A 12,349-nucleotide genomic window follows, 5' to 3' on the forward strand; every position below is an offset into this window, starting at 1 on the left:
TGTCTAAATTCTAAAACATAGTAACTTACCAGCTGCAGGTTGTGAGATTTCCTTTTTTTATTGTTATTGAAATATGGAGATGTAGTCCTTGGAAACATTATTTTGCATTGTTTGTGAGAATGATAGGGTTTCCTTCTTTTCCTATGACCTCTGTATACTACTGATTGGCTTGTTTTAGTTTGACTTTTTTGTTGCATGATTAGTAACTATTTTTTAAAATCTTTTTGTGGGCATACCTTAACATTTCTAGACTACACAACAAGTTGAATAGTTGTTGCTCGTTTATTGTACAAGATCCAGACATCTTTCAGATAAGCACTTTAGTTTCAGGGTTATCCCACTGTTTTTCCAGAACTATAATATTGTTGCTAGCAAAATGCACTTTTAGTGCTATAACAAGGCTGCACAATTGTCAGAGGCGTCTACTGAATAGTTACTGCCTGTAATAAGCAACACAGCTCTGTCCTCTTTCCTCTCCCTGCCCTCCACGCTTACGGTGTCCTGACTTAGTGCTCAACTTTCAAAGAGGACAATTAGCGAAGAGGTAGACTAATCTCAATGCAAAGTCTGGAGGAGTCTGTTGTTGGTTTCTTTAGCAGGGCTTGCTGCTGAAATCAACAAGGGGCTCCTCTGCCCTTTGCCTTGAAATTAGACAATTTCAGCTCCTGTGCCAGTCCCCTCCTTGTAGGCTCTTCTTATGCCATTGCTTGCTATAAGGTTCTACATAAAAAATAATAACCATGCCTTAAGAAGCCATATGTTCTGGTGTTTTCTGTTGGAACGTTGTAGGAATCACATGATCACTGAGAGTTGCCTTAATATGGTTGCTTTGAAATGGGGTTTAATGAATGAAACGGGAATTGGCCGTAGTCCTAATTATGCTTGTCTAAACTTCCACTCTTTTAAACTGATTCAGCTTAAATCAGTTGAGTTGGGAAAGATTTTCTGCGGTGAAGGTACATATTTTTTCATTACGGGTTGTTTTTAATTGCATGTGATTTCCCCCTTCCTCTTCCCAGATCTATCTCACGCTTCATAAGCCCATGTTACATATTTGGCTTCAGCTGGTTGAGTCTTTTGCTGCCTGGTGTTGCCACACTCAACCTCTTGCCAGACCTGCTGTGTCCAGACAAGCTCCTGCAGGGTCCCTCTAGTTTCAAAAGAGGCATAACAAAAGGAACATCTGCTCGTCACAGCGCTCCATTAGATATTGTGGAATGGTGCAAAAATCTCTTAGTGTTTGCTGCAATCATGGTTCATTGGGAAGATTTATGTACAGTAGCTCTGCCGTGGCTACCTGCCAATCAGTTTATGGTACAGCAGGGCTCAATTTATCAGTGGGAATGGACTGAAAATGAGAGAAGAAAAGAGATAAACGAATATTCAAATACTGGAACCGGTCTCCAGTAAGGGATGTTATGAAACAATGTATGGGTTACTTAAATTAGTATGGTACTGTATAATGTAATTGGCAGAGCTGGGGGAAAAGCTTACGTGTTGTTGCCAATTCATTTTAAAGGAGTTGAAATTGTTTCTGAATGGCATCTAAAGTGACATATGGTCTCGTGTTTTTATTACGAAGGTGCCAAGTATTAAGTATGTTTGTAAAAATGTATGCTTGTGAAAATGCATGGTTATCATATGCCAATATGATTTTCAGTGTAACTTTGTGGCTCAAGAGACAGCTGTGTATTAGAAAACGTCTGGTTCACAGCATGTCCTTGTTATGAACTTGGCTAAAAAAAAAGAAGCAATCCATATATCTTTCCTCCTCAACAACAGTAATATGAGGGTTAATTATAATGGCCTGTTTACGGGGTTAGAAAATAAGAATATAAGAAAAGCGCTAGTCTACTTAGATTAATTTTAGTTGGAATTGTGCCAGTTAAATTGAAAGGAAGTTTGATGGTGGCAGTGCTTGTTGATGTACTCGTGCGAGTATACACATTTGAACATCTTGATCTTAGGTGCTTTTCCATGGAATAGAATCTTGCTTTGTTTGGAGTTTCTGCTGTTGGAGTGTTCTGAGGGCAGGACAGCAGTGTAGTTTTACCTCTCTGGAGCTTTTTATTTTTTCAGTTGTTTGGACTTCATACACTTTAAGACTAATCTGAGCCTTGAAAAATGAGCATTGCTGTTTGAAGAAGCCATAATAGAAGAAGTGTTGTTAGTCAAAATGTACTGCATGTTTGCGCTTTACAGTGGCGCCTCTAGTTACGAACGCTTCATGTTATGAACTCCGCTAACCTGGAAGCAGCTGCTCCTGGTTGCAAACTTTGCTCCAGGATGCGAACGGAAATCGTGCAGCCCCCTTAGCAAAAGCACTCCTCAGGATAAGAACGGTTTCAGCTTAAGAGTGGACCTCTGGAACAAATTAAGTTCGTAACCAGAGGTACCGCTGTATTGCAAATTAACATTGTACTGTATTTATCTACGTATTGTATATTTCACCTACAGCACCTGCAAGACATCCAATCAGATGATTGCTTGAGTATCTGGGGGATGATCGGTTTGGCAGTCCGTGGAAGCGAAGTGCCTTTTTCATTCTCCCATGTCTAAAATTCACTTCAAGACTCTTTATTCGTATACTACTTTGAACGATCATGTGGTCTTGCTTAGAGGTGGCCCTTGTAGAACCAGAACAAAAAGCAACCTGCAGAGTATTGTCGAAAGGAAGCAGATTGCTTTCCCCTCCTAAAGAATGAAGCCTTTGAAGTAGACAAATAAGTTTTGATGCAGTTCTGTCCCATTTAAAGGAATGGAAGTTTTGCTGTGTGACTTCAGTGGCAAGTGTGCTGTGCGAAATAAATAATCATGTTGAATTACTCCGTGGTAGTCTTGGTAGTTCTGTTGGTAGTTCTGTTTTTGCTAGGAGTCATGTCTAGGGTTTGCAGCCATAATCCACAATGTACATGTGACTGTTGGGCATGGAGGCCAAATCCATGGTTCACTTTTAACAGTCATGAGACTTAAATTGGCTAAGGCAGGCTTCCTCAACCTCGGCCCTCCAGATGTTTTTGGCCTACAACTCACATGCTCCCTAGCTAGCAGGATCAGTGGTCAGGGATGATGGGAATTGTAGTCTCAAAACATCTGGAGGGCCGAGGTTGAGGAAGCCTGGGCCAAGGTGTCAGCCTTAGGCGTGCTGCTATCTCAGCCTCCAGCTGTAATATGGCGACAATGCTGACCTATCATAAGACTGTTTTAGGGTTTACTAATATAAAGTCTGGGATTCTGCTTTAGGTGTGTGTAAAGGCTTCAGCATGTCAAGTAGACATATTTTTTTTTACTTTGTTCCTTTCAATATTGGACTTCCATGCCATAACACAAACAACTTTTGAATCTCCTCTTGATTTCTGGACAGGTTTGCTATATGAAATGCCGTTAAAAGGAACAAACTTCTGAAGCTCTGCAGCCACTTTATGCAAAGTGCTGCGTCTGAACATTTATACATCCTCAGTGTCGTGGTACCATTTGATATCATGCGCCTTTCCCATCCCATAACATTGTGGTTAAGATTCAGCACTGTGAAGGTTTATCAGACTGGGTGTCTGCCCTCAGCCCATAGATAGAATATGTGTTTGTGACAAAATCTGTTGGGTTCAAACTCTTGACTGGATAGTTTATTGTTATCTTCAGCTGCCTTGGGAGAACTTTGAGTCATGTTGCTGTTTATACCAGTAAGATTTTTTCCTTGTCATGTTTTAACTGTGATTCATTTGAAGATGACTTACAGACCTGGAAATAGAAAGATACATAGCATCCACTTGTCTTCGATGATGATGATGATGAAGATTTGTATACTGCCCTTCACCCAAAGATCACAGGGTGGTTCACAACATAAAAGCACAAAAAGAGAACACAAAATACATAATACAGGCAACTCCTCACTTAGGCAGGGGTTACATTTTGCCCCCCCTAATGAAATGCACCTAAGTTTTTTTTGTGGGGCTATTTCCTGGCGCCTCAAGTATACGCAGTCGCCCATATGTCAATCTCAGATAAGGGGGACGGGATGCTTGTAATTTCATTGAATTCTACAATATGCTTTGGGTTGTTGGTGGAAGGGTAGAACCTCTGGTTGGGGGCATTTCATGTTCCTTCTGGGCTAGTTTGTCCACCTTTGGTCCCCACTCTGCACTCAGCTCTCACCTGTGGCTCCTGGATGCTGTCAGCATGTGACAGCGACCACACCCCAGGAAACGCCTTTGACTGGGCAGCTAACTCAGGTGAGGGTAGATGATGGGTCTCTGAAACCCTCAATGAGTTAGGGTCTTCCCCTACATGCGAAGGCACGCTCCGGTGCATTGAGCAGATGAGACCAATAGTGAGTCCAGTGGTCAAGAAGGTGGTTGCTTCATGTGCTGTAGAGGGAAATGAGGGGCAGATGGGGCTCAACTTCAGGAGTAAATCCCGAGGAAAAATCAGTATCAGTAAATTGTTTTAACTCCTTTTAATATTCTATATTCAAATTGTTGTAATCTGCCATGGGAGCATATGTTGGAAGGGTGGGTACGGAATCTAATGATAAAGATAATGATGTACAGTCATTATAAAGTTGTATCTTCTAACTGAAAGGGTTTTTTAATAAAAAACAATCAGTCCAGTTTGAAGTCAACCATGGTTGCGTTTTGGGAAGATGTATCAAATTAAGTGTTAGCACCGAGAGCAATGACTGTTAATTATTTTTGGGTGATCAGTGGTGTATAAAAAGGCAATGGTTCTATATCCCTCTTTGTGCTCTCTGAGATGTTACAGCTGTGCACTAAATGTCACAGCTGCGTGATGATGCAAGCTGTCTTAATGTGTTCTTTAGGTGCCAGAGCTGTGCTGGCCGAGGAAAGCTTTGAGGGGCATCAGCAATGAAGCTGATACTTTTTACAAAATGCCTATAGCACCCATAGTGCACACTTGTCCCTTTCAGCTGTGAGCCTCATACTGTTGAATAAATTCCTGCCAATCAAGTTGCCCCAGAATGTTGCTTTGAATCATAGAATCATAGAGTTGGAAGAGACCACAAGGGCCATCGAGTCCAACCCCCTGCCAAGCAGGAAACACCATCAGAGCACTCCTGACATATGGTTGTCAAGCCTCTGCTTAAAGACCTCCAAAGAAGGAGACTCCACCACACTCCTTGGCAGCAAATTCCACTGTCGAACAGCTCTTACTGTCAGGAAGTTCTTCCTAATGTTTAGGTGGAATCTTCTTTCTTGTAGTTTGGATCCATTGCTCCGTGTCCGCTTCTCTGGAGCAGCAGAAAACAACCTTTCTCCCTCCTCTATGTGACATCCTTTTATATATTTGAACATGGCTATCACCCCTTAACCTCCTCTTCTCCAGGCTAAACATTTGCCCAAGTCACACGGAAGATAAGCATGATAGGCTCTCTTATCAAACACTTAAGAGATTGGGGAACACCGAGTCCAGATTTCAAGTCAAAATGGCAGAGTGTTTGTGTGGGTACCCAACAGCAGGAATCTACAACTGATGATCTTGTAGTTACTGCAAGGCATGTTTTAGGTCCTTGAGCATTCTGATTTCTACTTTCTCAACCTCTTGGATCATGGCTGTATCGTATGTGAGCAGAAAGCAAGCTTCTGCTGTGGCTCTTTCCCCTGGCATCCTCTTCAGAGGGTTGTGTGGGCCTTTCAAGCATCATGGGCTGTGTTGTCCCAGGATGCAGTGGGTGGGATGTGGAATAGGGTGAAAGAATCTAGTCCTCCACTGATGCTTGGATGTTACAATATGAGTTAAAGCCTTCTGTGCTTTTGTAGTAGATCTGGTACACGTTGCCGCAGAACCCTTTTGAAAATGTGCACAGTGTTTTCAACCTTAGAAGATCAAGGACACACCTAGGCCTGTTTCCTGTGCTTATTTTTTGAAGAAACAAAAGGACTTGTGAAACAATAAAAGATTTCTTTTAACACTTCGGCTGTGTAGGAATGCTTGTTTAGAGTTCTGATACTGATAGGAAACCGCAGCAGCAATCACAACTTGTCGTAAACAACCTCTGTAAGTGAAGTATCTGTACCTTGTATTAATTGCAAATTAGTCTATTTAACATTAGGATCATACTGAAAATGAGGTGTGTGGTACTTCAGCAGCTATATACGTTTCTTTTTACTTGTTCATGCTGCTGGTGCTGGTTTGCATCATGTGTGACTGTTGAGGGAATGGCTTAGTTGTCGAACAAATCTGTTCCCTAACTCCGCAAACCCAGAAGTGAGTGTTCCAGTTTGCAAACGTTTTTCGGAAGCTGAACGCCCGACGCGGCTTCCATGGCTTCTAATTGAGTGCAGGAAGCTCCTGCAGCCAATTGGAAGCTGTGCCTTGGTTTTTGAACGGTTTTGGGAGTCGAAAGGACTCCCAGAATGGATTAAGTTCGAGAACCAAGGTAACACTGTAATTTGCTTTGAATACCCCATGCCATTTTAGGGTAAGTATTGTGTGTTTGTGTGTGTGTAAATGAAAGCTGATTTAAGCCTGATTCTTGCCTGTACTTTAATATGCCTACCTTTTGGTGAAACATTCAAGCACTTTCTTTGGACAGTTTCGTCATTTTGAGTTGGGGGAGGATAAAAACACATCTTTAAGAATATTTTTTAAATGTGACCTAAGTTGCTTCCCCCTGCCCCATTTTAATTTGTAATTAGAGTAATAGTGTCTTTGCTGAAACTAAGCAGATTTTTAAAAAAGCAGGGTTATGTGTAAAAGATAGGGCAATTAAGAGAGGACTTGTTAGGGTTCCTAAAATGGTACACTGGTATGGAGAAACTGGATACAGACAAATGTTTTCTTCCATTCTCATATACACTAAGGGCAGGCAAACTATAATAATATGCAATACATAATTGCATATGTAGCTTGGTTGTTGCAAGGTGTGGTGATGCCTTTTAAAAAGGGATTGACACATTCATGAAGGATGGGTCTGTCATTGTCAATAAGGATGACCTAAAGGAACCCCCATGTTCTCATGCCCCTTAACTAATATTCATAAGCGCCCTATGACTGCAGGAAAAAGCTCTTGCCTTCATCCCTGCTCATGGTCTTCTCAGAAGCACCTGACTAGCCACCACTGTAGTGAGATAATGGTATGAAAATTTGAATTTTTATTACCGATAGAGTTAAAGTTTTGTAAACGGATGTTTCTCATTCATATTTGTATTTTATGTGCTATACAGTGGTACCTCGGGTTACATACGCTTCAGGTTACAGACTCCGCTAACGCAGAAATAGTGCTTCAGGTTAAGAACTTTGCTTCAGGATGAGAACAGAAATCGTGCTCCGGCAGTACGGCAGCAGCAGGAGGTCCCATTAGCTAAAGTGGTGCTTCAGGTTAAGAACAGTTTCAGGTTAAGTACGGACCTCCGGAACAAATTAAGTACTTAACCCGAGGTACCGCTGTACATGTAAACCACCATTGACAGGGCGATCGCTATTAAACACAGGATGTATATATTCTACATCTCCACATGATGGCAGAAAATACAGGATGATCTTGGTTTCCTCCATTTCACACTATGCACATTAAAATTTTGCTTCCTCTCTTTCCTGGGCACACGTCTGAAACTCAAGGAAGTCATTAGAAGAGCAAAGAGCTACTTTCAATAGGTTGGGGTAGATAATAGTATGAATTGAGTTCTACCACACTCATCATTGCTGAGGATGACATAGACTGAAAGCTTGGAGTTGTGTTCACTTTGTTCAAACCTTTTAATGGGAACTTTTTCCATTATGCTGCAAAGTGTGGCCTTGCATCCCTTAAACAAGAATTGGGTGTGGAAGTATTTTATATTTTGTGCTTTTCAGGAAGCACAAGATATGTTATTTTTCAGTGTGTGTCATGTGGATATGTTTGCGAATCTGACTTCATCCCTTTGCTCCCTCCCTTCCTGGGAAAGATCTCTCCACGTTCAAGGAGCTAATGCATTCACTGCAATATGGCATTGTTAAGTGAATAAAGAGCTGCTTTTAAGGTAATTAAATTTTCACCTCAGTGCCTAATGAGGCTGAAGCATCTTTTGAAAGCTTTGAGCCGCATCAATTTACTGTTTCCAGAGATATCCGTGATACATATAAATAATATAAAGAGAATGAAATAAAAGTTATGTTGTGCTGCTTGTTAAGAACACAAAATGTGAAATGCCAGCAAAAGCCCTCTTTGGGGGCAACGAGTTACTTGTATTTTAAGCCTGCTAAGAAAGGACTCATTGGGCAAAAATACTGTTCCTGTGGCCAAAATGCTATCCTTGGGCTTCCAGTATCTTTGCTTGTTTCCTGTTCAGAATGCATGGCTGCCTTATTTGACTGTGTTGCAGCTGCCCTGTGTCTTGTGCATTAGAACCGAGGAAGGAGAAATGCTGGTATCTTTCCCATCATCTTTCCCTTTCCCTTACTGAGGTTTATGAGCAAGGGATTCCCTAGCTGAAATGGCATCTTGGCCCTGAACTTGCAGGGTGGCCTTGGGCAGACCAATATTCTCTTCTTCCACTTCCCCAGCCCACCCAACCTTCCCTTCTCCAACAGGAGGGCAATCCAGATTTCCTTGTTCGGGGCTGCTGTAAGGATTACCGAGACAATGTGTGCAAAACACGACGCACCTGAAATGTATTTGATGAATGCCAAATGTTGTGGTGGTATTGTAACGTATTCCGAGTAGAGGTGATCAAAGGGATGGAGGGCACTAATAAAAAACTTCAGTCAATTCAGTAAGTTGTATTTTTGTCTCTTGTGATGTGTCGGGAGGTGAAGAAGGTATTATTTTCTTTATTTCCTCCCTCTTTGTTGGCAGACATCTTCTTCAAAAGTACAGTGAAGGTGGGAAAGAGAGTCATTCGGGAGAATGAGTGAACTGGAGCAGTTGCGGCAGGAGGCGGAACAACTCCGGAATCAAATCAGAGTAAGGAGTGTCTTTTTTGTTGCTGTTGGTGCTAAATAAGTTGGGATCCGTGAACATCTTGAGGAGGAAAAAATGGAGTTTGCCTCCTTTCCCTTCCCAACACCTTTCCCTCCGTGAGTTCTTCACTTGGTGGGCAAAGCGCCATTGGGGTCTGGTGCTGTATTTTAAAAGCTCTTGGGATACAGTGCTGGGCCTCCTTAGGGTCTCCTCACTGCATGTGTGAATGAAATCAGCATTCATTCCTGAGAGGTTTCCAGAGCTGTCTTGCTCAGCTCCTGTGACGGATTCAGAGTCAACGGGTGCATGTGTGAGCTTTCCCCCCTGTGGCTGTGATGCTCTAGCACAGGCTAAGAACAAACAGCCAGTGTTTATACCCTGATTCCGAGTTCCATTATCGCCCATGATGGGTTCAGGATTGAAGGCTGAGATTAAGGGGTCAGGCTGAGCAAGCCAATGTGTGGTAGTATAATCTCTTTTCACACTTGTCATCAACTGAGAAAGAAAGCGTGCTGTCGTGCAGGATTTTGACTGCACTACAGGACTGAGCTACTTTAAGCTTCAGGTAGTGTTTGACATGTTTGAACACACATTTCAAGGCTAAAACTCACTGCGTATAGAAAGCTAACTGTGCCAAGAAGGAGGAAGCTAGAATCAAGCTCCATGATAACACTGTTCTTCAAATTCCAATTTCTTCTGCGTAGATTGATATTTGTTTGTTTTATTTTAAAGGATGCTAGAAAAGCGTGTAGTGACACAACTCTTGCTCAGGTATGTATGCGTGTTTTAAACAAATATTCTACCTTGCCGACTGAAGCCCCCTAGTCAGCTAACTGCGATAAAATAAACAGTTAGGGTGAAATAAAATCAGAATCAGAAACATAAAACAACCAGATAAACTAAAAGACAAAGACGTTCATTCTTGCCCACGGGGAAATTTCTGTGGGGCATTTCAAGGGAGGGGATATTGCTGTAGCTAAAAGGTTTAGGACACAAAGTCAAGTAGTAGTTCATTTTTATTCACATGGACGAATAATAACTATGCACCTTGTATAGTTCATGCAATCCATGGGGAACTTGAAATATCACCTTACCCAGTACATACTCATTAAACTCCAAGGGCATCGTGCAGCTACCATCGTTTCAGAAGATCCAATTGTACGATGTCAAAATTGGGCCTTTCCTGTGGAAGCACCTGCCCTTTGAAGCTCCCCACAATATATATCAGACTGGCAGCTTATCTGTTGCATTTTCAGTGTCTGCTAAAGATATTCCACTTTCAACAAATGGAGATATTTATCCCAGCTGATATCTGTAGTGGATTGGAATTGGTTTTATGTATCTGCTGCTGCTGTTTTTAAACTGGTGTGTGTGTGTGTAATTTTTATATATGAAACTGTTCTATATAAGTTTTAAATTGCTTTGAGATGCCTCAATTCATAAACGAAATGGATGAAGCTTCGGCTGCTAATAAAGTAATAACTTCCGTGTAAAACCCATTCACTTGATTTCAACCAGGCTTGATTAAAGTGAGTTACTGTGGAATGTGCCTATTACTTAATTGCATAATGCTCGTTAAATGGTTACTTCATTATCAGAAGCCCTGGTACCTCCTGGTAATAGACTTGGGCTCCTTCACACATGAGATATTTACTCTGGGATCTATCTGCTGCAGTGCCTCCTAAAACATGCACCAGAAATCTTCTACAACATGCTGAGTTTCCATGTAGAGATTCAGTCTGGAAGCTGGAGCCTGATAACGTTGATGCCAGATCTCAGTTGGTCTGTCCCTTTCCGAATAAGGAAATGCTGCTGTAAGATTCACCTGTGAAAGTGTCCTGGGTATTTAGATGTTCTGTGGTCTTACTCTGCCCAGGAGAAGGCTTGGAGTAATGCATGTTCTTCTCCTTTCCTGCCTAGATCACCACAAGCCTTGACTCGGTGGGCCGAATCCAGATGCGCACAAGACGTACCTTGAGAGGCCATCTAGCTAAAATATATGCCATGCATTGGGGATCCGATTCAAGGTTTGTACAGAGAGCTGATGTGCGTGTCGGAGGATTCTTGCCATTGTTGGGGGAAAGCCGTGTGCACTCTACAGCCCCACATGAGCACCTGCATGCTATAAATATATTCATAAATTAAGCACAGCAAACATTTACATGCTTAAGGAGCCCTTGATCCCCCTTAAAGGCCCAGTCATTTGGTAGGGAGGCTTAGCTATGCTATGGACAAGCTTCATAAAATACTAGATTTGAATATATAGAAGTACCAGAAGAAAATACTACTGAAAAAAAAAGTTTTTTTAAAAAAAATACTTAAAAACAGATGCAAGCATTTAACCTGTTCGTCCTCAGTAAGCCATACAATCTTGGAAACTCCTTTAGCGGTTAAACAACATATATTTTGGTTCCAGAGTTCTTTCTGTCTCTTGCATCGAGAAAAGGGATGGAAGAGTTACACAGGTAGAAGTGGTTTTAATTGTTTCTATGGAAGCCCACATGCCAAAATTAATAAGGCTGCAGCAATCAGCAAGACTGTTCGGGGTATGCAAAACCTTCACCTTTAATTCCTCCATGACCAAGAAACTGCCATCATCATAGGGAGGGTAGGCTAAGTTTTCCCTACCTGAAAGCTGTCTGGAGAAGAAGAAGAAGAGTTTAGATTTGATATCCCGCCTTTCACTCCCTTTAAGGAGTCTCAAAGCGGCTAACATTCTCCTTTCCCTTCCTCCTCCACAACAAACACTCTGTGAAGTGAGTGGGGCTGAGAGACTTCAGAGAAGTGTGACTGGCCCAAGGTCACCCAGCAGCTGCATGTGGAGGAGCGGGGAATCGAACCCGGTTCCCCAGATTACGAGGCTACCGCTCTTAGCCACTACACCACACTGGCTCACAGAACACATATTTCCTTTCCCTCTACGTAAATGAACAGCTGGCATTACTCCTATGAGAGCATTGCACTTGGGGAACCTGCCATACCTGACCCTGGGTCCTCAGGCCTGCTCTTAAGGGGAAGATAACAGTATACAGGAACCCTTTCTGCCCATCTCTCCACCCCTGCTAGAATGTCGGGCATTTGTTTAGAGTTCAGTAAAAGTAAAGCACGATTGACTTTGCAACATGTTGCCTAGACGTCCTCTGCTGATGCGTCAAAGCCATGCGTCTTGCAAGAGGAAAAGGCAAAATCAGGGTCTTGGTGAACGGCTGGGTGCATGTACCAAATTTGAAACCTAGCAAAGGAGGCACAAAGTTAACTTGATAATGTCTTTTTTGTGTGTGTATGTGTGTTTTGTGGTTATCTTTAGGCTACTAGTGAGCGCTTCCCAAGATGGAAAATTAATTATTTGGGATAGTTACACAACAAACAAGGTAGAGTTTTTGTTTTTTAAAAAAGTAATCCGTTTTGGCATTTTTTTTAATGTGCCTATTGCTGGTGGGCTTGCTTTTTTGT

At 42.1% G+C, this 12,349-nt stretch overlaps 1 protein-coding gene and 1 long non-coding RNA gene across 5 annotated transcripts in view; one reads left to right on the forward strand and one right to left on the reverse strand.

The window, feature by feature from the left end:
- GNB4 (G protein subunit beta 4) overlaps nucleotides 1-12,349 on the forward strand; it is a 41,218-nt gene that overhangs the window by 14,910 nt on the left and 13,959 nt on the right. For all 4 annotated transcript variants that reach the window (XR_014511759.1, XR_014511760.1, XM_083442393.1 and 1 more), the window contains exons 2-5: nucleotides 8,792-8,899; nucleotides 9,629-9,667; nucleotides 10,817-10,923; nucleotides 12,204-12,267. Coding sequence is in view for 2 of the 4 variants with exons in the window: in XM_083442393.1 (XP_083298519.1) it covers nucleotides 8,843-8,899; nucleotides 9,629-9,667; nucleotides 10,817-10,923; nucleotides 12,204-12,267 (267 nt within the window). In the remaining 2 variants the exon portion in view is untranslated. The remainder of the gene's footprint in view (nucleotides 1-8,791; nucleotides 8,900-9,628; nucleotides 9,668-10,816; nucleotides 10,924-12,203; nucleotides 12,268-12,349) is intronic.
- On the reverse strand, nucleotides 11,211-12,197 carry LOC310678526. The gene is made up of 2 exons (XR_014511815.1): nucleotides 11,785-12,197; nucleotides 11,211-11,531 (listed from the first exon to the last, which is right to left on the reverse strand). It is a non-coding gene; the product is annotated as an uncharacterized lncRNA (long non-coding RNA).

This window comes from Podarcis tiliguerta, assembly GCF_965153285.1.
Source record: "Podarcis tiliguerta genome assembly, chromosome: 5".
Lineage (NCBI taxonomy): Eukaryota > Metazoa > Chordata > Lepidosauria > Squamata > Lacertidae > Podarcis > Podarcis tiliguerta.